Here is a 27,649-nt window from a genome sequence, read left to right on the forward strand (position 1 = left end):
CTCCACGATGGACCAGCTGTGAGCTCACTGAGGGTCTCTTACTGAGGTGGGTGGGGCTGCTCCCCTGGGATCATTTGGCCCCTGGAGGGGAGCAAAGAAGGACATGAGAATGGAGGGGCCTGGGGGGTCCCAGCCATACCGGGGCAGGGGTGTAATTTTCTTGCACCCTTTTTCCCTCCCTCCCAAGTCATGCTTCCTTCTGTTTTGCTTGCCTCTTCCAGGGAGCCTTCCCTGACTGCCTCCCCAGGCGTCTCTGGGTTCCCAGGGACTGGAAGGCCTCATCTCCTTTCCCCATGGCCCAAATTCAGGATGGCGCTGCCCTCGGGAGCTGGGCTCCCCTGCCAGGCCTCGGCTGTGAGCTCCCCTGCCCAGGAAGCCCTCCCCCTACTAAGAAGGCTCTCAGGTCTGAAGCCTCTGCTTGGCCTCCACCCCAGCCCGTGGGTAGCCACTCCTGGGCCTGGCTCCCCTCTGGGGACTCTGGGGTAGGCTGGCCAGGGGCTCTGAGCTCTCACAGCCCTCGGGGTATTCAGGTGATCCCCCGGGCCCCACCTGCACCATCCTCCCTTCTGCTCACTGTTAACCAAGGCCGCTTCAGAAAGGTCCAGCGTCCTGCGTTGCCCGCTAGGGACTCAGGTGGACGTGGGGAGGGGCGGGAGGGAGACCCAAAGGAAGCACGTCTTCTGGAGGAAAGAGGGGAAATGACCACATACTCATCAGAGGTGGAAAAAGTGTGCTCCGAAGAGCTGCAGCCAGTCCGTCTGGTGACCCTCAGGGAAACGCTTGTTCAATACAAAGAAGTGAGTGATCAATGGTTTATTCAGGAGGGGAAAGCCCAAGCTGAATGTCTCCCTCCCTCCCTCTTCCATCCTTCCCTCCCTCCCTCCCTCTCCCACCCCTGCCAGCTGGCCCCCCTCCCCGTAGCCCCCATAGGCCCTTGGGAGGGGGACGGCGAGAGGAGGGATGACCCCACCTTGGTGCTGCTGGTGTGAGCTCCTCTCAAGGCCCTGGGCCCCATGACAACATGTAACATGGAGGGTAGTCAGAGGGAAGAGGGAGACTCTAGTGGGGGCAGTGGATGGGGGTGTGGCGGGGTGTAAGGCACCATTGTAAATAAGCACCTGCGGCTACCAGCCCAGCCACACTTTCGCCAGCCTGCTCACTTCCCATTCTCAGGGAGAAACACAATTATGAAACCAATGAAACATTTCCCTCGGAGCAGCTGGGCCGGTGGCTATTTTCATGGGTGGAGTATATCACGTCAAGGGAATCGCTTATCTCAGCAGGTAGAAGAAAGGAATATCTTGGTGAAGATCATCCTGCCAGCCAGGAGAGCCTGTCCTCAGGGACCGCAGACTCGCGGTGGCTGTGGGGAGACCCAAGGCCGGGCAGGGTGATGCCAAGACACTGAGAGCTTTTCCTCTGTGGTGGCCAAGGCTGCAGGCCCCACCAGGCTGAGCCTGGGTAGGTAGGACCAGAGCAGGGCACACGGGGCCAGTCTTCTCCTAGGGGTCCAGGCTGCTGGGAAGAAGTGGGCCCGTGTGGGTGGGAGATGGGCAGCTGTCATGGCCAGGCACCTACTGACAGCATCACGGGCTAAGGGGCCTTGGAGAGAAATGGCCAACAGGCCTGAAGACAGCAGGGGCCTGGGCGGGGGAAGCAGGCTGGTACCGTGTGGGCACCCACTACCGGCCCCAAGGATCCCACCCAAAAGGAGGAATGTGGCGGGTTAGGGGAGAAAAGCCTTATCTCTCACCCGCATTAGGGTTGGCCTCTGAGCACAGGCAAGATGGTGATCCTTAGTCACAAAGCAGGAGGGGGCCTGGATGGAGCGTGGCTGATGGGGAGGAGGGGGGGGCCAGGCAGCCCTGAGAGAACAGGGGAAGGCGGGGCGGGGGGAGGGCCAGGCCCCCTCCCACCCAGATGAGAAGAGTAGCAAGAACAGCAGGGCCGGCTGGGGAGGGCAGGGGTGGCGGTGCCTCGTTCCTGCCTGCCTGGCACTCATGGGGCCTCGTTGGACCGGATCCCGTTGCCTTTGTTGACGTAGAAGGGCTGGTAGTTCGACTGCGGGGGAAACAGGAGTAGTTAGGGAGGTCGGATGGCACTCGAGCTTACCAGCCAGACGCCCACCCCCTAACCTCCGCCAGGAAGCAGCAGTGGTCTGAACCCCAATAATTCTAGGGGCCTGTGGCCTAACCCGCAAGCTCCATCTACCCTGGGATTGGAGTTGGGCCCCAGTATTATCAGAGTCTCTGGGTTCACATCCTAATTGGAATTCACTCCATCAGTCGACTGGTGAGCTTGAACTTCAGCCTCGTCAACCGGTCTCTCCACACCCAGGAAGCCCCTCCCAGCACCAGTGTAGCTCCCATTAACATGGTGTTCTCTACTCTACAGAACTGGTATGAGGGCTTTCCATAGACGGACTCACTGAATTTTCACAGCTACCCAATTAAGTGGGTTACTATTATCGTACCCATTTTATACATGAACAAACCAAGGCACAGAGAGGCTAAGCAACTTGCCCAAGGTCACCCAGCTGGCAAGCAGAGGAGTTGGGATTCAATACCCAGCAACCTGGCTCCAGAGCTCAACCCCCAGCCTCATCCATGTCAACGCACCTCTTCTGAGTCTCAAGACTTGGTCTCTGCTCTCTCTGCATAATTCTCCCTGACAGAAGGGGTGCAGAGAGGGCAAACCACTGCCCCAGCCCAACACAGACTGGGGGCTTCCCATCCCAGACCTTCCGCCTCTTTCATCCCGGAACCCTCATAGGGATTCAGGGAGCATCTCTCAGGACAGGGCCGGCGACAACTTTCTTGCCAGCCTGTGTATTACATCCCACAGCAATTTCACAAAATCAGCACTCCCTTCTCCTCCCAATCACTTAGTCAGGGCCCTGAGAAATCGCCCTCCAGGCTGCAATGGAAGAGCACATTTTAGCCACTGCTTGCCCCTGCGAGCACCCTTGGCCCCTAGAGGGTCTCCAGAAGTGGCTTCGCCCTTGAGCTGGGTCAGAGCCTGGGCCCGCCTCACACCCCAATGACCCCAGTACAGGAGACCCCAAGGGTCATCCCAGCCCCTGCCCTGGCCCTGCCTGCCTGGAAACCTGTATCTACAGTAGCTCCTTGCCTACATCTGGTCCACAGCAGGACTGGGGGCCTGTGGGATGCGGGGGCTGAGGGAACGTAGCTCAGGCCTTGGTTAAAACACTTATTAAACAACGGAAGAGATGGAGACCCAGGGCGGGGAAAGACATAACCAAAGTTACTCAGCTACTCAGTGGCAGAGACCAGGTCTCCTAATCCCCAGGTGCCAGCCTGGACCCCAAAGGAGTCAGTAAGGCAAAGTGAATAGACCCAGAAATGGCTGAAGCCTTTCTTACAGGAAGGCTGGGACAATCAAATGGATCGCAGGCCAGTGAATGGTGCTGTCTTGTCAAGAGTCCAGGGTGGTGGGCGGGCACAAACAGGGCACCTGGGCAGAGGGCTCTCTGCACACACACACCCCCCCCCATCCCCTGCCCCGTTCCCTCCCTGGCTCAGGGTCACAGCACATGAAAGTTGGAAGAGCTATGAAAGCATCCAGGCCATCTGCCTTATGTTACAGATGGGGAGACTGAGGCACAGGGGAAGAATGACTCGCATGGCAAGCTGGTGAGAGGACTGGGGCCAGACCCCAGGCCAGCCTCTTCCTACACTAGCACCTGCCTCCATTCCCCCAGTGCTGGGTGCCAGCTGGGGACCCCAGAACCCTGCCCTGCCAGGCATCTCAAGGTGATGTTGAGCCTTCTCTGCTGGGATCAGGGCTCTGGGAGGGAGGGAAAGTAGTGGGAGGGAGGGGAAGGACCGAGTCCAGGAAGAGAAAGCTTCCTTTTTCCCTCCATATCTGCTTTTTGCAGCCCTGCTGTTGCAGTGGCCCTGGGCCTGGCTCAGATTACACACACCATCACTTAGCTCCATCGCCAGCAAATTAAAGATTCTCTCCAATTAAACCAGCCCGAGTCACTCTTCGTGACCTGAAGCAAATCACCTCTCCATGCTCTGACCTCCAAATGCAAAGACAGAAGGGAGCCGGGGGGCTCCAGCCCTTGGGCCCAGCAGATGCCAGCCCCATCCCAAGGCAGCTGGCTGACTCCTTCAGCAGGGCCTGGCATGGGCCTTGGAGGAGAGCATGCGGGGAAGTGAAGGCACAGCACATGAAGGACAACCCCTGATCGCTGAGGTCTCGGGCAGGGCTCAGGCACGTCAGGTCTACAGGTATTAGAGTTCAACCCCATCTCAGCACCGCATTATAGAGTCCCAGAGGGCTCTGACTCACTCAGGACCCCACAGTCAGCAGGCGGCTGGACCCCAAGACCATGCTTCCTCTCGTGCTGCTCTTTGATGCCCCAGCTCAGGGTCATTAGCTGTCGAACCCTAAATATATCTATTCCTAACTTTGCAGCCTCTGCCTTACCCACGCTATCATCCCAATGGCTTCTATGCTGTCAGAGCTGGCCCCCAGGGAAGCGACACTCATCTCTAGGATGCCCATCCCCTGGACTCAGCATTTTGGCCATCATTCAACAAGCATAGGCAGCAAACAACCATCTGCACATAAAAAAAATCCTGGGCCACCCACTTTACAGATTAGAAAACCGAGGCCCAAAAAGTAATGTTTACCCAGGCCCCCTGCCTATTAGCCCTGGGTCTTTCTTTACTACCTTTGCTGTACGCAGGTATTCAGGCCACTGCCACCTCCATCCCATGGCCCAGAGACGTCACCATCCTCCCACAGGCCCTGGGCAAGTGATGACCAGTTTCTCCTGGGAGCCCCATTCAGTGCCCATTCTGCACATGCTCATGCCCAGGCAGGCTCTCCTCACTCACCAGATAATTCTGCTTGCTGGATTTCCAAGTCTGGGGCTGGGCCTTGGGGCTCTGGTTCCTGAGGAGGGAAGGATAGCCTGGGGAGAAAAGAGGCTCTGGTCAGAGGGAGCATGGGCTGGCGGTCAGGGGTCCAGGGCCGGAGCACAGACGCCACCTCCAAAGTGACTGCCAAGCTCCATCCAGCCCATTACCAAGTGCAGCCAACCCTGAGGAGGCATGCAGGAGTCAGGAGGGTTGCAATGGAAAATCCTGAGGAGGTGGGCCAAGGGGAGGGGGCACCAAGGCAGACAGAAGGAGGAGGAACAGGCCAGGTGGGCTGGGCCAGGCGGCAGGGGAGTGTCACCCCCAATCCAGGTCAGAATCACACCACTTGCTGAGATTTCCCCCACCTACCCTGAAGGCTCACCCCACAGACCCCTCCCCTCCCCAAAGCCCAGGGAAGCCACTTTATAAGCACGACCTGCCAGGATTTCCACCATTAGGCACTCATCCCAACTCCCCTCCGCCCCCGCACTGTGTGGATGAGGCTCCCCATTTATTGGCTCCACTCGTGCCAGGCACTGTGCTGGGACTCGCATAGGTCTTCCCTGTCTCTGTTGCCCTGAACTGCACAGCTAATAATCAATGGTCAGAATTAGAACCCAGGTTTGCTGGACTCCAAAACCCATCCTCACGTCCTGTCTGCCTAGTTTGGCTCCCTCTTCCCTGCTTCACGAGCAGGAGGCTGGGGCCCAGAGAGGGGCAGCAATGTGGCTGCGGTCCAGGGTTAAAACAGCGAGCCCAAGGGGGCCTGGAGCACATGGGCGCCATCTGGGCCTGGGGTCCTCGAGGCGCTGGTCCGGGGCAGCGCTGCCCAAGCCCACCTCCCCACCCCTCCCCCTCAGCCCAGCGGGTCTGTAAGGAGCTGCAGTCCCCAGAACTGTGAAAAGTGCCCTCAGTGTCAGCCCTCAGCCTGCAGGGACCGGCGGTGGTGCCCGGGAAGGAACGGGCTGTGACCTGGACATGGAGGAGCTCAAGAAATAAACAGCATCTGGCCTTGGCAGGGCCAGGCTGGAGCCCTGCAGGCTGGGCAGCCCTGGGCAGGCTGGCCTGCTCAAAGGCGGATGAGCTGGTCCGGCCCAGAAACCACCTGCAGCACTGCCAGACTGCCAGCGAGGCCGGCCCTTCCCCGGGTTGGTAAGGGGGTGGAAACAGAGCAGAGAACCCAGCGGTCTCCCTGCATCTGGGGATGGGGGCAGTCTTGGAAAGAGAGGGTTCCTCAGGTCCTGAGTGGGAGGTTGAGAGGGGGGGAATTCAGGTCTCACGTCTCAGTTCCCAGAAAGAAAATCCCAAGCCAGCCATGAGAGAGGTGGGGATGGGGACGGGGCAGGGGTGTGGTCCAGGAGACCAGCCTGTATAGCAGGCAGCATCCAGGGGCAGGTGGGCTAGGGATGGCAGGGGGCGAGGGGCATGCATCCTCTTCCAGGGGGCTCTGGGGAGGAGGGACCAGGACACCCTAGTAGTGGCAGAGAGCCCCAGAGGGTGTCCCATTTGCCCTGCTGTGGGAGGGAAAAGGCGGGGGGGATGTCAAACAGGCAGGTACCAGGACGATATTTAAACAGCCCACTGACATCCAGTGGTTTGGAAAACTCTGTGATAGCCTGTCCCAAGGTGGTGAACTGATAGGGGACTCTCCCAGTGCCTGCTGGGAGAGAGCCATTAGCACCGGTCCCAGGAGGGGCCAGCGGGAGTCACACGTCCCATGGGCACGGCCGCTCTCAAAGCCCTCGCTCAGTCCTCGCTGGCAGCCTGAGTGTACACCCTGCCTCCCCCCACCCCAGAGTAGGTGGGGTCAGTCCTCCCAGGCAGGCAGCCCCTGCCCAGAACACCCATATAGGCCATTCCGAGCAGATCTAGGGAGCTGATCTGCATGAAGGTGACAACAGGTGTCCCCGGGTCCTGGTGTTTTTTGAGGAGAGGCTCTCCTAGGACAAGGCCTTCGCCTGGGGAGACTGCAGGCCAACGGGGAGATGCAAGGGAGCGTGAAAGCTCCAAATGACACCTAAGGGCGGCTGTCTTCCCTGCCGGGAATCAGGGCCCTGACCTGCCGGTCAATCCAAGCTTGACCAGAGAGCAGGGATGATCTGTTGGAAGCCAGACAGGCCAAGGCAAGTCCCAGAACTCCCCAGGCCTGGGGGTCCTGCAGGCTGGGACCCTCTAGTCATATCTCCTTGCTGGTAGATCCAAGAATCCCAGCCCTGGGTATAGGCTGGGATCCAGCCCGGAAGGGAATGCTGGATGATAAAGTCACCATTGGAGGCCACTGCCGGGAGGTCCGCCTGCCCCTTTCCCACCCCCTCCACCTGAGCCCACCCAGCCTGCTTATCCTGTCTCCCAGGCCGGATGTCTCTAAGCCAGAAGGCAGACAGGCCTGCTCCCACCTCAGCCCACCAGAGCTGCCCCATGCACCTTTCAGAAGAGATGCAAGGGCCGTGGGCCCCACTGTGAGCTGGGGCCTGGCTCAGGCCTGCCCCTCAGGATGACCCCATCCCCAGGAGACAGGAGGCATCGGCTGCTCAGCCTTGTCAAAGAGCTCTGGGGGGCAGAATCAGACTTGGGAGGCCTTAGAGATCATCTCATCTGCCTCTCCCAGCAGGGACTCGGCAGGACTCTGGCTCCGTGGGATGCTGACAGGTGCCATGTGGTCACAGGGCTCTAGAGTCAACCAAGGCTGGGAGTCACTGGGTGACTAAGTTAAGTAAACTTTCTGCAGTAGGAAGACCCGGTGCCTGATGGAAGCACCCTGGGGATGTCTGGGGTGGGGGGGTGTAGAGGGTGTCGTGTGTCCGCACCTCCCTGACACCGAGGCCTGTATCACAGCACATCCTGAGGGACCGGCGTGTGGTGGCCCAGCCCTCCTGACAGCAGAGATGTGGAGGCAGGGCTCCGATCCCTACAAGGTAAGAACTTGTGAGTAGAGTCCAAGGCACTCTGGACAGGGCGAGCTCACCTTTCAGGGAGAAGGAAGAGCTGCCTTGCACGGCAGGCAGGTCATCGGAGCTCTGAATGGTGGAGGAGTAGTCCCAGACCCGGGAGGTGTAGTTACCTGGGCGGGGAAAGGAAGAGGCATCAGCCCTGGACAGCTTGGCATGGGGGACGGAGGCCGGGACACGGCCATTTCTGTGACTCTCTCCAGCCCCCGCACGTCTCCAGCCAGGATACTGCTGGGCCCTCGTCACACTTCTGGCCAATCCTTCCTGCCATCAAGTTATCCTTCTAAACTATAAAGTGTTGTCAGGTCCTTGCCCTACCTAACAGCCCACTGCCCTCAGATTAAGGTACAAAGTCCTTAGCACGGCCCTCAGCTCTTTCATGAGGCCCTCACCCCTCCCCACTGTCTCCACTTTCTGCCTTCGCCTGGAGGCGGGCCTCCATCACTCAATGTTCCAACCAGGCTGCGCTCTGAGCTCTTGACACACACCAGGCTCTCTCTTGCCTCAGGCTTTTTGCACAGACCAGGTCCTCTGCCTAGAATAGCCCACCTGCTCCCCCATGTGTAGCAAATTCAGGTGTCGGGGCTTCAGGTGTCAGCTTCCATGTCACCTCCCCCAAGTCTGCATGTGTCTCAGCCCCATGCCCCATATCTCATTGTAACTGCACGTTTAATGGTCCACATCCCCCACTGGGCTCTGTGGGGGCAGGTGGAATGCCCGTCTGGCCCAGCATCACACCCAATGCCTGGCACCCAGCCTGCTTCCTGGAAGGTGCTCATTGTACAGCTGATGGATGGATGAATGAGTAAAGGAACAAATAAATACAAACACAGGCTAAAACTTTGAGGCGGAAGCAGCTGATACAAGTCCTGAAATTCTGTTTGCCAGGTTGAACAGGCTGCAAGTGTCCATTTGCAGGTGGACAAAAAGAGGCCATGGGGACGGTGTGGCAGGGACAGCAGGGGCACCGCGAGGGCCTTCGAGAGCCCCTGTGGGCAGTGCACCCTCTCAGCAGCCCAGAGCGTGGGGGACTCCCCCTTAGTTGAGCTCACTCCACAGCGGGGCCCCCCAGCCCTGGCGATTTTCTCCTGCTGCTGCCTGCGGGGTGGAGCCGGGTCAGCGGTCACATGGGGTTGGGGCAGGCGGCCTGCCCCATCGCGGACCCCCTCCCACAGGGATCTCGGGCAGACTCTGCAGCAAGGCCCTCACTGAGCACGCCTGCCAAGGCTCCAAGGGGCCATCCGCCTTGCCCTTTCCTTCGCCCATTCATTGGTCCCCTCTTCCTCTCATTCAACAAATGTTTGCTGAGCCCCACCTTCTTCTGGACCCTGGGATCGCGTCGGGGAACAGGACAGACCCAGCGTCTGCCCTCACGGAGCTCACAGTCTCCTGTGCTTGTGGTGAAGCCAGTCCTGCACCTAGAGGCTTGGGCACTGCCCTGCCCACGGTGCCCCTGACCTTCCAGATCTCCGGGGGCCTTGTCCTCACTACCGAGCCCTGACTCCCTTCCTCGTCTCTTCAGACGTCCCGGTGCTGTGTCTGAGGGGGACTCTAGCAGAGCTGGCCCGGTCCCCTTGCCCCCCGCAGGTGGCACCCCCCACAGGAGCCCCCAGAAGCCGGGCTCATCGAGGGTCGGCCCTGCCCTCAGCGCAGCGGTGCCCTCAGCGCTGTGGGCAGAGGGGACCCTGCGCTCAGCAGCTCTCCCTGGGGAAGCCGTGTCTCTACCCCCATTCCACCCCTCCCGGGTCTTAAGGATGAGTCACCCACACACCTCCCTGACAACGATACCTCCTGGGTTTCCAGGGACGGCCCATTTCATAGCATGCCTGACTTCTCGTTTCCTGCTCCCCTAGTTTGTCTTAACCACTGTATGACTTTCCGACCCAGGAGTACACAAATCAGGAGAGGTCCTCTGTGGTCCCCAGCCCCGACATCTGCTGAGGGAAGTCCCCACACCTAACCCCGGGGTTCACTTCCCCCTGACTCAGCCTTCAGGGAGAAGATCCTACGGACTCAGGGATTTCCAGGGATGCCGAGGTGCCCGGCTGCCTTTCCTCAGCCTAACGACGTCACACACACGCACACTCACGCCTGTACATGCGCATACATGCGCACACGCCCTAAGCCCACTAGGACCCCTCGTCACCCGTCTCTGGGTCCCCACCCCCACCCCAGCTCCCCACATTCACCTCACGTGGGGAGCCCAGGCCCCCTGCCCATGACCCAGCCCGCAGCCCCTCCTGCATGGTTCCCACACAGGCCCTGCCCACCCCCCAGCTGAGCTGCCTCCTACCCTTGGTGCCACACAGATTGTTGAAGGTCTTCTCCTTGGAGAGGCGGCTGGGGGACACCGGCTGGTACGATGTCTTGGCCCCACCTGTGAACACGAGGAGGGGCTCTCATTGCAGAAAGGGGGACCTGGCTCAGTCGGGGGCCTGTGGCTCTGACCTGAGGGGTGTACTGCAGGATTCCTTGCCCCCAGACAGCGACCTCTGCCTGTGCCAGGGCCTGTTCCCCCACCAAGACAGCTCCCTTGGGTCTAGGATAAGGTGACCACGTAAGTTACCCTTCCAATCAGAATGGTTGAGTGTGAAAGGGGTGCTATGAATGGTTATGCTGAGAGTACCGGGTGTAAACCTGGAGAGTCCTAGATGGACTAAGATGTATGGTTGTCCTAATTAGGGGCTTTGAGGGTCACCAGAGCCTTCCTGAGCCAGGCCCTGTGTGACTGAGACTCCAGAGGCTGGGAAATGGGGTGCCCGTGAGGAAGCTGGGCATGGCCACCATGGGGCAGAGGTGTAGGGCCGAATGAGGGCTGCCACCTGGAGGGGCCTGATGAGCTTGTGCCACAAATACCTCCCCCACTACGGGGATGCTTTCCCCAGGGACGAGCTCTAAATGGCACAGGTGTTTCCCTCCCTCCCCCTTTCGGGCCCCACACCCCTACTTCACAGGTGAAGACAACGCGTTCCCCATGTGCGTCTGCATGGGTCAGAGTCCTCCATCAGCTCCTGCCCTCCCGCCTAGCCAGCCCCACTCCCGTTCTGGCCGAGCACCAGCTGGTCCTTCTGTAAACCCGCACCCCTGCAGTCCATCCCTCTCGCCCTGCGCCCTCTGTCCATCACAGCCACGCCCTCTCTACCGAGCCCTTGGCCCCTCTTGCAGGGAGCCTGGAAACTAACCTCTCCTGGAAGTCTCACTGCCCAGCCCCACTGCCCCAAAGCTCCCAGGCTCAGGCCACTGTCCCTTGGTGGCCTTGCTTCCTGATCTCCTTGCTGACTCCCTTGGCCCCTCCCTTGCCTCTACCCTGAGCCCGGGGCTCCCAGATTTCCTCCCTCCCGTCCCCAGTGCAGGGGCGGAGACACCGGACGAACCTGTTTCTTCTCCCTACGTGTCACAGCCTGACTCACGGTAACAGAGCTGGAAGCTCTCCTAACAGCTGAGTCCAACCTCCTTCTTCTCAGATGAGGATACTGAGGGGGCAGTGACCAGCCCAAGGTCACAAGGCCCCGGGCTCTCGGGTGACATCTGGGGGGGTCCATGCTCTTTCCTCAATCCCCCATTATTGCTCCACTCCCCTCCGCCTTCTACAGAGCAGGCCAGCCAAGCAGGGGCCAGTCGGGGGACTTGATACCACCCCAGGGTCTGATCCTCAAAAGCTGGGGAGCCAGAAGGGTCTGGGTCAGGGCCAGTGATGCTGGAATGGGGCTGGTTAACGCAGCTCACCCACTCACAGAACTAGACCCAAAGGACAGCGCCCCGGGGGAGGGAAGGGAGCAGGACCGGCTGGCCGGGCCCAGGCCCCACCAGGAACGTAGGGCCGGGTACTCAGGTCCAGCTTCTTTGCTGGAAGCCCAGGTGTTGTTTTCAAGTTGGGAGGGGCGGCCAAGGTTCCTCTCTGCTGAGCTCATCTCCCCTGGGCCCCTCCCACCGGGTCCGTGTGTGTGCGCGCGTCTGAGGCGTGTGGATCAGTGCCCAGGGCTCGAGGCTCTGTGCTCCAGGCCCTGGCGTCTTCCCCACGTCTCCTCTCTCCCCCTTCCCTGCACACCCTCTCCTGTCCCGACCCCTGGGCCCTCACAACACACACACGCACACACCCCTCTATCCACCGGGCACACCCACCCTTACGTAATGGGCATCGCTGTGGTTTGTTGCTGGTGCCAAAGAATGTGACGGGCTACCGCAGGGCAAGGACAGGCAGGCGCTGGTCTCTACCCATGCCCAGCTGGGCTGCCGCCCCTCAGGCGGCGCCTTACCAGGGCCTGGGAAGGAGGGCTGAGGGGCTGGCTTGCAAGGGGGGGGGGGGCGGGCTGAGGAGTTTAAAAGAGCAGCCGTCAGCCCCCCTGCCTTGAGGAGCAGGATGGCTCTGGAGAAGCCAGCCCTCCCTCAGGACCACAGAAACCTCCGCAGAAGCAAAACGCAGCTCAGCCTGGTGGATGGGAGTGGCTGAGGCCAGCAGCCAGGAGCCCCTCCGGAAGGAAGGAGAAGGAGGGTGTGGGCTGGAGGCAAGGGGGTGGGAGGGGTGGACACAGGCCAGGGAAGCTGAGGAGCAGGTGCCAGACAGAGGGCGAGAGGAGGTGCCGCTACGTACACCGGGAAGCAGGTACGCGCCAGGACCTTCCCAGGCCCATCCACGAGGGTCACGCCCCAGGGCAGCCCGCTGCGTCTCTCCTGGACCACCCCCTCAGCGGAGGATCTGCTCCCTTCCCTTACCCTTGGGTGTGAGGTACATGGAGTATTTCTTCACCGTGTCTGGAGCACTCCACTCGCTGCTGTAGCTGTTATTGTAGCTGTTCATGTAGCGATGGTCACCCCCTGGGAAGCAGAGAGGCCGGGTCAGCAGAGGGGCAGGGGGTGGGGGATGAGCTGGCCCACTGAGGGCGTCGCTGAGTCAGCCCATAGCCCCTCTGTCCCAGGGAGAGGCGAGGTCCCTAACCTGGGAGAAGGTGGCCCCCTGCCCAGCATCCCCTCCGGCCCTGAGCTCCTGGGGGGGTGAGAGAGGGTCTGTGTGGTGGGCCATCCACCCTCCCTGGGACTGAGCCCCTGTGAGGAAGACGTGTGCACGGCACTTTGCAGTTTGCAAGGTGCTACTGAGTTTCATTTCTTGTTTGATGTGTGCATCAACCCTTGGGCTGGTATGAAGATGCCCAGGTGACAGATAAGGAAACTGAGGCTCAGGAGGTGAGTGAAGCCACTGCCCCATGGCCAATAAGGGCAGATGTGGGGCTCGAGCCTTCATCCCTGTTTCCTGGCTCTGTCTCAGCCACTGCTGGCAGCCCAGGAAGGAGATGGAATGAAGTCCCAGCACTGGCCTCCATGGCCAAGGATCCAGCTGCGGAGCCGTGCAGAGGAGAGTGAGCTACTCAGGAGGGGTAGCTAACCCTAACTGACTCCCCCCTACACCCACCGGCAGACCCCTGAACCCAAACAAATCTGTGCCTCCAAGTTTGCCTTTCCCCAACTGCCCTCTGCCCCAGTCCGTTCTCCTGCTTCTTCCCCATCTCCTACCTTCCCTCGGCCCTTCCCTCTCCCTCTCTCCCGGGCAAGAGGAGGAGTGAGGATACTCATCCTTCATCTCCATCACGTGTGCCAAGCAGGGGCCTGGCACGCAGTAGGCACTTCACGACAAATGGAAATCCTCCTCGATGTTGGCCCCGCCCCATCCCCACCAAGCCCAGGATGAAGATACTCTGGTGTGTCTCAGACCCCACACCTCTGATGGTGGGGATTGAGTCCCTGGTCTGTCCGGTGGGCAGGCCACAATCAAGGGAGAGAAGATGGTCACTCCAAGGTCTGACTTATCGGCCACCCACGCCCCACCTCCTACAGCCAGACACACTCCCAAGCACACAGCAGTGACAAAACGCCAACATGGAGGCCCAGGGCCCCAGGCACAGGTGCAGGGCTGCTGACATCAGTAGCACCCATCCTCTCCTGGCAGCCGCTTCCCAGCACACCTTGGACAGGACACAGGGCCCCACTTGCACAAAGGCCATGGCCAGCACAATCATGACCTAGAAATGGCAGAGTGGGCGGGCCGCAGGCAGGGGGCGGGGGCGGTCCCTGTGAGGCTCACGGGCCACCCCAACCCGGTCGGGGCTGTCCTCATCGGTCCGGCCAGACCTCAGTGGAGGGGCTCCCGAACCAGGTGTGTACCCCAGGGGTCATGATCGTCACGCTCCCAGCTCCTCTGCACGGCCACCAGCAGCAGCTGCTTCTCAGATGAGAGGACACCGGGTGGGGGTGTTGAACAGCGGAGCGTGAAACCCAGCTCGCCCCCTGCTTAGCCGTGTGCCCTTTGAAAAGCTTCTTCTCTGAGTCTCAGCCTTCTCATCTGTGACGTGCAATTCATCCCACAGGGAGACTAAGATAATGTAAGGGAGGCGTTCACACAAAGCCAGCATCCAGGGAACACCCAGTCGCTGTGAGCCGTCCCCTCAGGACGGTCGCCATGGTCATTAGGAGGATTTCAGGACCCAGGTGCCACTTGAAGCCAAATGATGGTCTTGCTGCAATGGCTTATCTGTCCTCAGGTGTGACTGAATGTCCCTCACATCTCACGGGGACGCTATGTGACGTCACCATCCCCAAGATATACAGACGCTGCCCCCTGAGTCCCAGCCCTTCTGCGCACTATTACCCCCTTCTCATCTCCCAAAGAATCACATGCTCCCTTCGGAGACCAAAGACCAGGGTCACTGCCTTCGGGGTGCTGGGGCAAGAAGTCATTAGTTAGGCTGCAACCTCAAGGCCCGGGCCACTGGGTGGGGCTTGGGGAAAGTGTCCAGCTTCAGGCCCTAAAGGAACTGGGCTGGGACTGGTGGAAAAGCATTTAATGGGGCAGTTTCTCATGTTAGGACGCTGTGAGATGATTCAGTTGCCTCTGCAGAGGACAGAGTGATTCAGTAGAGAAGCTGACTTCAGGGGAGCTGGTGAGTCACCGAGACACGCTGTGCCCAGCCATCCCCAGCCGGGCCACCAGGCCAAGTCCACCTCTGGGCTCAACACCGCTCAGCACGGCCATGGTGACAGGCAAGTTCTCCCTCCAAGCACACATGCCGTTCTAGGTCATGTCCACTGGAACCTGCAAAGCCACCAGGTTGGAGTCTGGCCCTTACAAGCTGCAGCATCTACACAGCTGCTGGATTGGGTCCGCCAAGCAGACACAGAGCTGAATGAAACCAATCCCTGAGTTTGATGGACAACCCACAGAGCGGACATTTGTGCAGCCAGTGCCTGGGATGCTTCCTGCCCTGGAGGCCCCTTGTAATAGCTGCATAACTGTGGCAGCAACTTCAAGGGAGGGGGGCACCATCCCTGAATCCTAGTCCGAACACCCTTAAGTGGGATGGGTGGCTGGGAACAGTGAGGGGCCAGCTGGCTCGATGTCGGCCTGCACCAGGCAGTAGGAATTGACCTGGGAGGAAACATCCACGGCCTTGGGGCCTGCCCACAAGAGGGCACTCACCGTCCTCCATGTGGTTCCTCTCGATGAAGTTACGGCTCAGGTCCGCCTTGCACATCTTCTCAATATGGCGCATGCACACATTAAGCAGGTCGTCCTTGAAGTTGCCCAGCGACTGCCCCAGGCCCTCCCCCTCCAATAGAACATGATAGGTGGGCAGGGGCGGGGGGAAGGAGTAACTGCTCATCAAGGCACCAAATTCCTACCAGGAAAGGAAAGAAGCCATTAACTTTCTGGGTCTTTGGGAGCTATGGGGACCTTTCTCTGCACGGGGCTTTCATGGTCCAGCTGGAAGACTCAGTACAGGAGGCAGAGGAGCTGGTCTCTAGATCTAGCTCTGCTACTAACTAGTCCCACTTTTTCCCACTAGGCACTTGTTTCTTATTCTTCTGTAAAATGAAAGGGTTCAACTAAAATCCACTAGATGCTAATATCCCTAATGGCACTAGCACCGAGACATGTGACTCTGTGGTTCCCATCTCTTAAACTGGGTGTGTTGTGCCTACCTCACAGGGGTTTATGGGTGTCACACAAGCTGTGAAGTCTTTGGGCGTGAAAGCACCAAAGAAAGGCAAGGAATTACTAGCGTGTGGGTCGGTCATGGTGGTTTCTCCCCCTGCACATGCCCACTCACTGCCTCTACACTTTGGCACTTCTCACCTCCCTTCCCTCTCACTGGAGAATCCCTTCATCTCAAGTCCTAACGGGCCTTCAAGACCCAGTTCAAATTCCACCGCCTCCACAAAGCTGTCTCCAGCCTGTTTGCCCTTCCCAGAGCTTCCACAGGCTCTTATCTCCTGAACCATAGGCTTTATCACTTAATTACACTCTCTTCTATATTGTTCTCTAATTGTACGTGTCTTATCTTCCCAGCCGATTGCAGCTCCTTGAGAGCAATAACCATGTCTTATACCTTTCTATTCTCCACAGCACCTGATAGAGTACTGGGCATGCAGTACCCAAAACAGTCTAGCAGGTGGAAGGATGGATGGAGGAATTGACAGACAGATAAGATGAAGGATAACAAATATGCAGCGCTTGTATGTCACACACACCCCATCCCCAGTGCAGGCATCACTAATCGATCACAGAACTGTTTCCTACTGAGCCTGGAGCACTATTTGTACTTATCAGTTGAAGTTGGGACAAAGTGATATTTGTGTGCCATCTTTAAAGTAGGTAAGGAAATGGCTTGGATGGAAAAATTAAATAGACAGATGGAATGGAGCTTAGAGGGATGAATGGATGGATAGATGGATGGATGGTGGATAGACGGATGGTGGATAGATGGATGGATGGACAGATGGACACTGGATGAGGGTCTGGGTAAGTGGATAGAAGGAGTGAGGGACTGAATGACAGAGGAGCTGCTTGTTACCTGCAGAAACAGCACTGAGTCACTGATGCTGTGTAGCTGCTCCCTGGTCTGCTTGTCGTCCTGCAGCACCTTGGCCCTCTCATGCAGAGCATCCACGATCACCTCCACTTGTTCTGAAGCATCCCGCTCCCGCTGCTCCAGTGCAGCCTTCACTTCCTCCTTTTGCTTCTCCAGGTCCTGCATCAGGTCTCGGAAGTTCTGCTCCAGGGTGGCCTTCTCATTGGTAGTGAAGCTCTGCGTCCAGAGTGAGGGGAGAGAGGAAGGACGGTTTCAGGAATTAAAAATCTCCCTAGAGGGTGCATCTTTAGGTTCCCAACATAGGGTCAGGGCATTTCTACTGCCCTGACCCTGTAAGCCTGTTCAACCAAGAATCTCATTCAAAGGCATCATTGAGGGATGCCATCTCTTGATAGAGATGGCCAGGGTTTTTTTAACAGCCCACCTTTCCTTATCTGTCAGCAGCTCCTCCCCGTTGGTGGGTTGACATGAACCATCATTCCACCCTTGGGTAACTCCGTGGGCCCAGAAGTTCCCAGATGAGTCAGGGTGTGTCCATTGAAACTTCAACCAGACCCAAACATCATTCAGAAAGTGAATTAATGAGCTGTTTATGCAGCCAGGGTCAAGAGTCAGTGATTTCAGGTTGTAGTTTACAAGCATTCAAACCATGGCGGACATACATCTAGCCACACTGACACAAGGAAAGGGAAGATAGCATGCATTTGGTGGCTGGGTAGCCTGGTGGGCAGAACAGACATCGGTGGACATTGAAAGCCACACTAGAGGACAAGTTGGTCCAGGGTCTTTATTTGCTGGGATGATGTAAAATGAGCATTAGTTGCTGGGCAACATGGATGCCTGGCCCACACTTAGAAGGGGGCAAGAGAACGTAGAAGAAACGAGTGTGGGTTGTAACTATGGGCCTGAGACCTCGAGCTGGAGCCCAGGTCTGCCTCTTCCAGGCAGCACAGGTTGGGGAGAGCCCTGGGGGCTGCTTACCTTGATGCGGTCCTTCTCCTTCTGCCACTTCTCAGCTTCATCTTCGATCTCGATGATCTTGAGCTGCAGCTGCTCCTTTTGCAGTGACAGCTCTGTCTGCAGGGAAGGAGCCGGGGTTGGAGGAGAAGTCAGGGGGAAGAGGTGGAAGAGAACCAGAGAGTCAGGGAGTGGGCCCACCCAGGGGGCAAACTCGAGCAGGGTCCACCACTCAGCCCTTCAGCCGTTCATTCAGCAAATGCTCATCAGGCCGTCGGATATGCCAGGCACCACGCCAGTCACCGAGGATCCAGCAACTAGTCAAACGCCATCTCATTGTAAACTCAGGGCTCTGGGGCTGGGCGGCCCAGCCATGTCTTCATAAGGCTGACCCTCTGCCAGGCCTTCCACCCAACGTGAGCAGGAAGGAAGCTCATTTATGGGGTTCCCACTCCTTTCAGTGGACCTGGGGCCATCAGGGAGCAGCTTAGGGGAGAAAGGGGACGCAGCCCAGCTCAGCAGGGCCCAGCCCAGGGAGTGTCCCGTGGCAGTAACAGTGTGCAGCGTTTCTATGACATGACGTGAGGCTTGTGTTGCAAGCAGGAGCCTGGGTTGCCGCCAGCGGGGACTCCGTCTGGGCAGGCACAGCTATAAACCTGTTTATGGGAAAGGGAGTGCCGTCTGCAGTTTGGGCAAGATCGGGACTTTATTCGGGGTCCGTGGGGGAGGAGAGAGGCCAGCAAGTGAGGCAGTGAGGGTGGATGGGAGAAGAGAAGGAGAGGTTGTAGGCACCCCTGCTCAGGAAGAGAACATGGGCTGTCAGGGTGTGGGGTGGGCTGGGAAGAGGGTCTATCAGGAATGAGCTGGGACATGAGCTCTGATGGATACGGAAAGTATGGATAATGGTTTCCTTCCATCGGAGGAATGTCCTTCTCTGAAAAGCAGCTACAACAGAGACAAAAGTGGAGGCGTGAAGCTAAGGTCAATCCAGTTCAGCCAAGAGGCACCTCTTTTCTTCTGTGGGTTCCCCACTAGTGCTCCCAAAGCACCTGCCAGCTTGGAAGACAGGTGGGTGATCTCCACCTGAAGGCAGGAAGACCAAGGCATCTGAGAACACCCCGGAGTGCTCACCGGTCTCCCCACTACCCTGGGTTTTGAACACAGAGTCCCAGCCATCTCCTTGAGGAACCACAAAGAAGAGTCAAGATGTGGAAGCCACAAACCACCAGGAATGTGAGCTCTCTTGGCAAGGAGTCCTGAGCAGCTGGGCGCACACGTCACACCTCCTGGATACCCTCCCAGGCCAGGGGGCTGCTGGTGGGTCCCTGTGCAGACACCCAGGGAAGTGGATTGATGGAGGAGAGAGTGTCCTGGCTTTCTTGAAAAAGTGCCCAGAGGGCCGAGAAGCTGGTGGAGAAGGTGGGAAGGCCTCGGGCAGGAGCTGCAGAGCCCCCGGACAGACAGCCCGGGATTCCAACCCTACCCGCTCTGCCCACACCCCTGGGCTCCCCGGGCCAGAGATTCTAAGTTCTTCTCAGAAAGCATGTGCCCCACGAGCTACGTGCTGGAAATCCCACAACACGGAAAATGCCATCGCCAGGGATGGAAAATGTTTAAGAGGAGGAGTAAATGCGGATGAAGAAGAGGATTTGGCCTGGTCTCCAGACAAAGGCTGGGAGAAGCCAGCTGTCGATAGACACGGTGGTGGGAGGGTGGAGAGCCAAGGGACCCAGACCCCATGTGTGCAGCGGAGACTCTCTGCGGGGCCAGAGCCAAGAGCCCGGAACTCTGAGGTTGGCAGAGCCGGTGGCCTGGAAGTTTCCTGAGAAGCCTGGGACTCGTAGGTGGGTCTGTGAGGAAGAAGCCTAAAGACCGGCCAGTGGGTCTGTGCTGGGCACCCTTCCCAGCCCTGGAGAGCTCCTCACCCCCAGCAAGCGCGGCCCGAGGGGGATGGGACGCTGGAAGCCACCCCTCCCCCGGCAGCTGAGACGTCCTTACCAGCTCAGCAACAGAGCAGCTGGCGCTGGGGCTTCTCACCCTACCTCAGCACCCAGAGCAAGGAAAGCAGAGAACAAAAGTGCATTCACTCCCACCCCCAGGCCTGGGGGTGGGGCGGGGGGCAGGGTCAGGGCAGTTCTTCCATGAAATGAGCCTGGGGGATCCAGGAGGGAGCCCACCCAGAGCCCAGGACTGGGGCTCCAAGGCTTTGAATCCAGTTACCACCACCTCTAGGCAGGTGGCCTTCACAAGTTACCAAACTTGGTGCCTCGGTCACTCCGTTGTTCGTGAAGGTAGTATGAGGGCCATCTCGCAGCCAGGTGTGGGATGAACTCGGATCAGGCAAGTGAGGCTCTCAGAGAGCCCCTGGCAGAGAGGAAGCGCTGACGAGTGGTCCCATCCCCACTGCTGGGTGGGGTACCTTCCATGGACCAGGAGCCGGGCTCGGAGGGGAGAGGACAGGGTGATGGGCAGGCCCACAGGGCCCGGGTAAGTGAGGGGAGTGGGCAGGTGCAATCAGGTGAGGTCTTGGTGGTGTTCAGGGGTGCAGATGGGAGTGTGCCGTTGTGCTGGGGCCCAAGGGTGGTGCGTGCACAGTCGGGGTAGAGTGAATCGTCCGGGGGTTGGGGGAGGGAGGTCAAGACATTGGGCTGCAGACGCAAAGTAGAGGCTTAGATGGTGGGGAACTGAAGATTGGAGGATATTGGGGAAAGCAGAAAAGAGGTAGGATAAAGGGGGTGGTGCAGGCAGGCTAACCCCCTGCGCGAGGGGAGAAGGTTTGCGTAGAGAAGGTGGAGGTGAGGAGCCAGCGGAGTGAGCAGAGGTGCTCGGGGAACCTGCTGGCAGCTGTGGGGCATGGGGGATTAAGGTGAGGAAAGGTCTAACCCACAGAGCACAGACTCACTGGCCAAGAGGGAGGAAGAAGGCACTGAGTACAGAGGAGGGAGAGTCCAGGGGCTCTAGAACAATGAAGAGCCTCGGCCAAGGGTAGCCGGAGTCAGCCCCTGGGGTCCATCCTGAGCAAGAGAGGCAGGGAAGAGGGAGGCTAGCGGGGGCCACACAGAGGAGAGCCAGAGGTGTCGGCCAGTGACCTGGGAGGGCCGGAGGGAGAGGCAGCCGATCTGGAAACAGGCGAGAGAAGGGTCAAAAGCGGAGCCGCCCTGTCTGCAGCAGTGGGCGGAAACATCAGTCAGGGCGGAGGAGAGACTAGTCTCCTGGTTTCTTTGGGGCACCAGGGAAGTCAACATCGGCTGGGAGGGGCCTTGCAAGGCCAGACTTGCAGGGCACCAGGGATCTCCGAAGGGACCTTGGGCTGGGAACTCTGTGCTACTAGAAGGGTCTGCTCTCACCTCTGGGATGAGTGCTACCCTGTCAGGAGAAGAGGATTTGGGGTGAGACCTCTGGGGATGTGTCCAGCATCTGTTTAGCCCTTGGCAATTTTTCCCTGCTGGCAGTGTTGCACAAAAGCCAGAAAAGGCAGGATATAGGAAACAATAAAACATAGGAAGGCTCCAAAATACTGGGTTCTCCTGCAACCTTAGAAGGAAGGACCCCAACTGCTTTACTGAGCATCCACTATGTGCCCACATTTCTCCTTTCATCTGCAAAAGCCCCCTGGGGAGGCAAGCCGCGTTATCCCCATTTTACAGATGCAGAAACTGAGGCCCAGAAACACTGAGGAGCTTGCCTGAGTTCTCCCAGAGAGGAAGTGGGAAGACCACGACACAGCAACAGGACTCAGCTCTGTTACATGGCCTCAACCTCTGGGCTATTCTCTGTACCTTCCAGGACATCATCCGTGCCCTTCACTCCTGCCCAAGCTCCCCCACCTCACGGATGGGGCAATTCATCAATTCTGCCTCTTTTGCTCTCCTCCCTACACCCTCCTCATCACCCCCTGAGGCCCCGCTTTCTCCTTCTTTCCCTCCTCCCTTGAAATCTGATTAAATCTGATGTCTGACGGGGCCTCAGCTCCCCTCAGCTCCGCCCCTGTCTACACCTCCCTCCTGACTTCCTCCTTCTCCCCAGCTCACTCCCTACACCCTGCCTGGGCCTGTCCCTAAATGCCTTCTTTGTTCTCTTCTCCCACACTCCTCCACGTCGATTGCCTCTTGCCTGGTTGCCTGGGACGGGCCTGTGTAGACCACACAGCCTTGAAATCCTTCCGGCCTTGGGGGAGCAGAGGGGTGGCCAGTGGCTGGTGGTGTCTCAGCCCGGACGGACGGGGCCTTCAAGTGCAGACACACCTGAGCACTCACCTGGACACGTGCCTGCGCTGCCCCCAGGGAAGAGGAGACAGGGCCCCGAAGGATCCTCCCCTGGTCTGAATTAACCACACAGGCCGTTGGCTGTGACATTTGCCAAATGAGCCAGTTAATTGCCAAATTTGTACTTTCAGACAAATGGTGATTATATGGAAAAGAATCTGAAGTGCTGGAGAGATTTCCCCATTTCCACACAGATGTCAAACAGCCCAGTATTAGTCTGCTTAGTCGGGGCACACCGTTCCTTCTGCTTCCTTGGGTGTCAGGACGGGGAAGGGGCAAGACGGGGTGGGAAGAGCATCACCCAGACTATCTCCAGACCAGCATTGGGCCCTTGACATGTTACCCCACCTCCCAGGCCTCGGTTTCTTCCTGGTAAAAGTGGACTAGATTCCTGATTTCCAACCTGACTACGTATTCGAATCCCTGAGGGTGACTTAAAAATACAGATCCCAGGCCCTGACCCCCTGAATCAGAACCTCCCAGGTGACCCCAAGGAGCCACTGCCAACCCTATAAAAACAACATTTAAAATGGTGGAGAGAAAACAGGTTGAGCTATGGCCACAATGAATCTGAATCCCAGCTCTGCCACCTCCCAGTGCTATAACGTTGGGTAAGTTTCTTGGCATCTTTGAGCCCATTTCTTCACCTATAAAATAGAAGCAGTTACTCCCACCCCGTGGGACTGTTGTCAGGAGTAACTGTGTAAATGCTCAAGCTAGCGCCTGGCACATAGATGTACTCCATAAAGACAGGGGTGTCTCCTGCCTTCCTCCCTGGCACCCTCCTTCCCCGCCTCCTGTGTCTGTACCTCTTTTATTTTTTTTTTTTTTAAAGATTTATTTTTTTTTTTATTGATTAATTGATTGATTGATTGATTGCTATGTTGGGTCTTCGTTTCTGTGCTAGGGCTTTCTCTAGTTGTGGCAAGTGGGGGCCACTCTTCATCACGGTGCGCGGGCCTCTCACCATCGCGGCCCCTCTTGTTGCGGAGCGCAGGCTCCAGACACGCAGGCTCAGTAATTGTGGCTCACGGGCCCAGCCGCTCTGCGGCACGTGGGATCTTCCCAGACCAGGGCTCGAACCCGTGTCCCCTGCATTAGCAGGCAGATTCTCAACCACTGCGCCACCAGGGAAGCCCTGTACCTCTTTTATTTTGTCCTTTCCTCCCCAGCGCCCACAGAGTTCATCCCACCTCCTTTCTCACCCACCCTGTCCCAGAGCAGAAGTTTTCCCCCAGGATCTCTGGGGAGGATGGTCCCAACACCTGCCACCGCACCCTAGGCCTTTCGCCTGGCTCCTCTTCCCAAACCCCAGTCATGGCTGTCCACCCAAAGAGCCCCAAAAGCCCAGACCAGCACAGCTCCCAAAACTCAATGAGCAGCAACTGCCCACGCCCAGCAGCCCGGCAGTTCAGCCTTCAAGGAAGAATTGGACGATGAGACCAGAAGCGAAGCCACAGGCCATGGTGACAGAGAGGAACCGAGCCAAGTGATGGCGTCAGGAGAGCGACCGAGGCACGGAATCTGAGCCGCGCTGACGAGCTAGGACCTCGCCCTCCAGAGCAATGCTTGGCCTGAGCACTCCTCCCGGCGCCTTGTCAGGCTGCCAACCCAGAGCCCAAGAGGACCCACGACAGGCAGGCCGCCCTGCAGCAAGCAGCCATGGCCAGGAATCCTCCACCCTGACCCAATGCAGCAGAAGGCACTCGGGATAGGCAGAAGGAAGGGCCACGAGACACAGGAAAGGATGGATGTGTACACTGCAATCTCATCAGTCTAATCCAGCCTGGGAAACGCCCAGAGGCAGAGGGGTGGACCACAGGACATCTGTGGGACCTTCCTTGTGACATTCGGAGTGGAATTGGAAACCTTCTGGTCTTGGGTCAGCAGAGGAAGGATTGTCATGCTGGCATACCAAGTGGCCTTTCTCCAGCACTGCCTCGGCTCGGAGTCTGTAGCAAGATCTGAAGCCCAAGAGATGAGCACCGCAGCCTTGGGTGTTGTCTACACGTTTGTGCAAGTAACCAAGATAGGTCAGCGATCACCTCACCTGGGCCTCACCAACCAGGCTGCAGAACAGGTTCTGGACGGGGCTCCTTGCAAAAAGCTGTGTGGGGCCTAATGCTTGAGTCTGCAGGGCTGCCTCCAAAGGATGCCAGGATTGACACGCCAGTCCACTTTGATCTGTCAACCCATCTAACACTGCTCTGTGCCAACGTCCCTCACGTCTGACATTCCAGCAGAGCCAGACCGGGACAAAATGCTCCGCTGCATCTCCATCTCCACTCAGCTGCCCGGCACCACCAGTCCCTGCCTACCTACACTGCTGGTGTACACACACGCATGCACACACACACACACACACACACATACAGTCTGAAGCTCCCACCCCTAAAGTCACTCCAGTGAATCAGACATTTTCCCCTGAGTCCCTGTAATCCCATCCCCCTCAAAGGAACCCTAATCCTTCCCCTAAGTTGCTCCCCGACATTGGAAGAGGACTCGGGGAACTTCTTCCTCAAACACTGAGCTTGGACAGGTCTCTTCCTTTCTCTGGGTCTGTGTCCCCATGCAAGGTGGAGAGCAGACTGACGAGATCGCTAATGCTCCAGTCTGGCGTTCTGTCCTCTGCAAGTTGATGTTTACTTACAGCCACTGCTGTGTAAGGTGGGGGATACGCCCCAGACTGGTTTGTGCGTCTGAGCTCTGCCTCTTGACCTACATCATGAGCCTTCAAGGGTGAGAACTGTGTCTTTGAGTCCTGTTCCAGTACTAGAACATGAACTCCGAGTCCCAGGTACCACCAGAGAAAACTGCCCAAGACCGTCCTGTCCTCCAGGGGCACTCAGGCTTTTCTTAAGTGGAGCTACCCTTGTTTCAGATGAAATTTGGGGCCAAACCCTACAGATAAATAAGAGCATGCGCTGCTTGCACGGGGTGTGGAAACAGGGTTCCCCTGACTTCTTGGTATCAATTTGCCCCCCTCCTCATCCCTGATGCCTCAAAGACATTCCCAAGAATCCTAGGGCTCCAGGGGTCATTTGAAAACTTCCAATCTAGTCCAATCCCCTAGTTTCACATGAAGGGAAACCAAGCCTGAGAGAATGGAAGGGACTTGTCCACCATCTCACAGCTGGTTAGAGGCAAAAACCAGGACTGGAAGCCAAGTCTCCTAAAACACAGCCCGGGGTTCTGCAATGTCTTGGTTGCAGTGGCTGAGTATGATTGGCCCTCGTTCTGTTTTGATTTCCTAGGTGAGGTCCTGGAGGCGGGGTCCACGGCCCCTGCCCCATCTCCATCTCCCTGTCTGAAGCTTGAAGCCAGACTGGGGTCAGGGAGTTAGGGAAACTGGGATCACCTTTTTCCTGGGCCAAATGAGGCTTCTGAAAAGGATCTTTGAGTCTTTTCTCATCCCTGACTCATCCTTTCTGCCCCAGGGGTGTGGGTAGGAGAGAGTAACCTACAGACTCCCGGTTAGGAAGCCTGGGCCCAGAGGGTGTCCTGTGCTGCCCCGTTCTGCGGGGTGCAGAAAGTCAGGTGCCCTGCCTTGACCAGCGGCTGGAGACCGCCCACGTCGCAGAGCTGTGTTGCCGCGGGGGCACCAGCCCAGCTTCTGTAGAGTCACGAGTGGCAGCCACAGCTGAGCCTCTGGTCCAGCACACGCTCTCCAGGTGTAAGGTGTCCATGTTCACAGGTTTCCACACGCCCCCGCTCCTCCCCACAGAAGCACGTGCAGGATCACATACACAGAACACAAACACACTTAACGTATCACATATACAGTCATACGCAAACATCCACATATGAATATAACACACCCCTTCCCCCGCCCCCAGCTCCAACCCTCCCCAGGAGTGTCTACCTACAGGCAGAGGTATGTCCACATACAACCACACACACAAAGCACACGGGGCGCAGCAGAGGGAAGGATAAAGGAGGCCACTGGGAGGGTCAAGAGACTGGCTGGGGGATCAGATAGAACAAGAAGGAGCCACCGGACTGCAAAAGCCAACTCTGAAGCCAGAAAAAAAGGGCCTTGAAGTGGTCCTCAAATTCCCTTCTCCTCACCCATGACTCATCCCAGGAGCCAGCCCTGCTCAGGTGGGAAGAATTCTCTCTCCCTTAAGTAAAAAAGAAAGAAAGAAAAGAAAAGAAAGGAAGGAGGGAGGGAGGGAGGGAGGGAAGGAAGGAAGGAAGAAAGGAAGAAAGGAAGAAAGGAAGAAAGGAAGAAAGAAAGAAAGAAAGAAAGAAAGAAAGGAAAGAAAGAAAGAAAGGAAGGAAGAAAGAAAGAAAGAAGGAAAAGACCCAGCCAGACACAGAGCCCAGGACTGAGTGCTGATTCCCTGACCTGACTTGAATCTATCCTATGACCTTGGCCAAGCCCCCCATCTTTGCTGAGCCCGCATTTGCTCATCTAGGAGATGCCTGGTCTCCTGAGGGGGTGGGAGGGCAAAGAACTGTTTTCTGAAAGGACAACGGACAGCAGAGACTTAAGCCCCAGACCCTGGGAACCCGCAGTGGAGAAGATGAGGTGGGAGGACGCGTTGAGGGAGGAGAGACCTGGAGGGGCCCGCTGTTACCTCCTTCTCGGCTTTGGACTCTTCCACGGTCACGGTGCTGTGGTTCTTGTGCTCCTGGAACATGCAGAGGTAGCAGATGCAGGTCTGGTCCATCTGGCAGAAGAGTTCCATGGTCTTGCCATGCAGGGGGCACTTGCGGGCCTCGAAGTCCCTGATGGGCTTGAGCAGCTGGTGGTCACGGAAGGCGGCGCCCTCCAGGTGGGGCTTGAGGTGCAGCTCGCAGAAGGAGGTCTGGCACACCAGGCAGGACTTGAGGGCCTTCTGCTTGTTGCCGATGCACGAGTCGCACAGGACCTCCTCGGAGCCCGACTTGGAGCACAGGAGGTTGCTCGAGGTGGCCCGGGGGGAGCTGTTCCGCTGGAGGTCCCCAGGCTCCGTGGGCTTGCGGGGCTCCGAGAAGATGGGCTTGCGCGGCTCCCCCTTCTCGGCAAAGGTGACGGGTGGCTTCTTGGTGGCCCCCAGCTGGAGCCTGGCATAGGGGAGCCTCTTGCCTTCTCCAGAGTCCATGCTGAAGTAGTTGGGGCCCTTATCGTCCACAGACTCAACAAACTGGATGATGGGCCGCCGCCGCTCGTTGCCCAAGAACAGGGAGGCCTTTCCCTCGCCTGGCTTCAGGGAGCCGCCCAGGCTCTTGCCCTCGGCCGCTTCCCTGCCGTGCCCGTTGGTGATCTTGGCCTCTTTGCCTTCGGCCTTGGCCCCAGTCTCCAGGCTGCCCTTGGGGCTCAGCAAGCTGCGGGCACCCCTGGCTTCCAGGCTGGCCCCATCGCTCCTGGAGACATCTGCAGCTTCCATTGTGGGTCGCCTGGCTGGTCTGTGTCAGGCTCGCTGGAGGTGCGGTGGGTGACCTCTCGCGCGGCGTCTCGGCAGGAGTGAGACAGGCAGCCGCAGAGCCCGAGACACACCTGCAGGGAAAGGGGAGGCGGAGCGGAGAGGAGGGGCCGCAGGCGAACCTGACTCAACGGGCCCAGAGAGGCAAGCAGCTCCCAGAGCCGGCAGAGCAGCTAATTATACAGGGGGCCACACCCTACACATTCATACCTCGTCTGATTTCTTAAACAAGTGTTTTTTCTCTCCCCCAGTTTAATTATTTTCCACGGCTCAGCAACCAGTTGGGCTGCTTCCTCCTGACTCACTTTCTTCCCATCA

At 58.1% G+C, this 27,649-nt stretch overlaps 1 protein-coding gene across 1 annotated transcript; it reads right to left on the reverse strand.

Moving 5' to 3' along the window:
• Nucleotides 1-903: 903 nt before the first annotated feature.
• Nucleotides 904-27,301, reverse strand: TRIM29 (tripartite motif containing 29). The gene is made up of 9 exons (XM_007196680.2): nt 26,504-27,301; nt 17,683-17,778; nt 16,684-16,917; nt 15,309-15,507; nt 12,554-12,655; nt 10,134-10,217; nt 7,858-7,953; nt 4,869-4,945; nt 904-2,061 (listed from the first exon to the last, which is right to left on the reverse strand). Exons 1-9 carry the CDS (start codon nt 27,293-27,295, stop codon nt 1,999-2,001), a joined length of 1,743 nt encoding a protein of 580 aa, XP_007196742.2. The 5' UTR covers nt 27,296-27,301; the 3' UTR covers nt 904-1,998.
• Between the last annotated feature and the right edge of the window lie 348 nt (nt 27,302-27,649).

Source organism: Balaenoptera acutorostrata, chromosome 9 (assembly GCF_949987535.1).
Source record: "Balaenoptera acutorostrata chromosome 9, mBalAcu1.1, whole genome shotgun sequence".
Lineage (NCBI taxonomy): Eukaryota > Metazoa > Chordata > Mammalia > Artiodactyla > Balaenopteridae > Balaenoptera > Balaenoptera acutorostrata.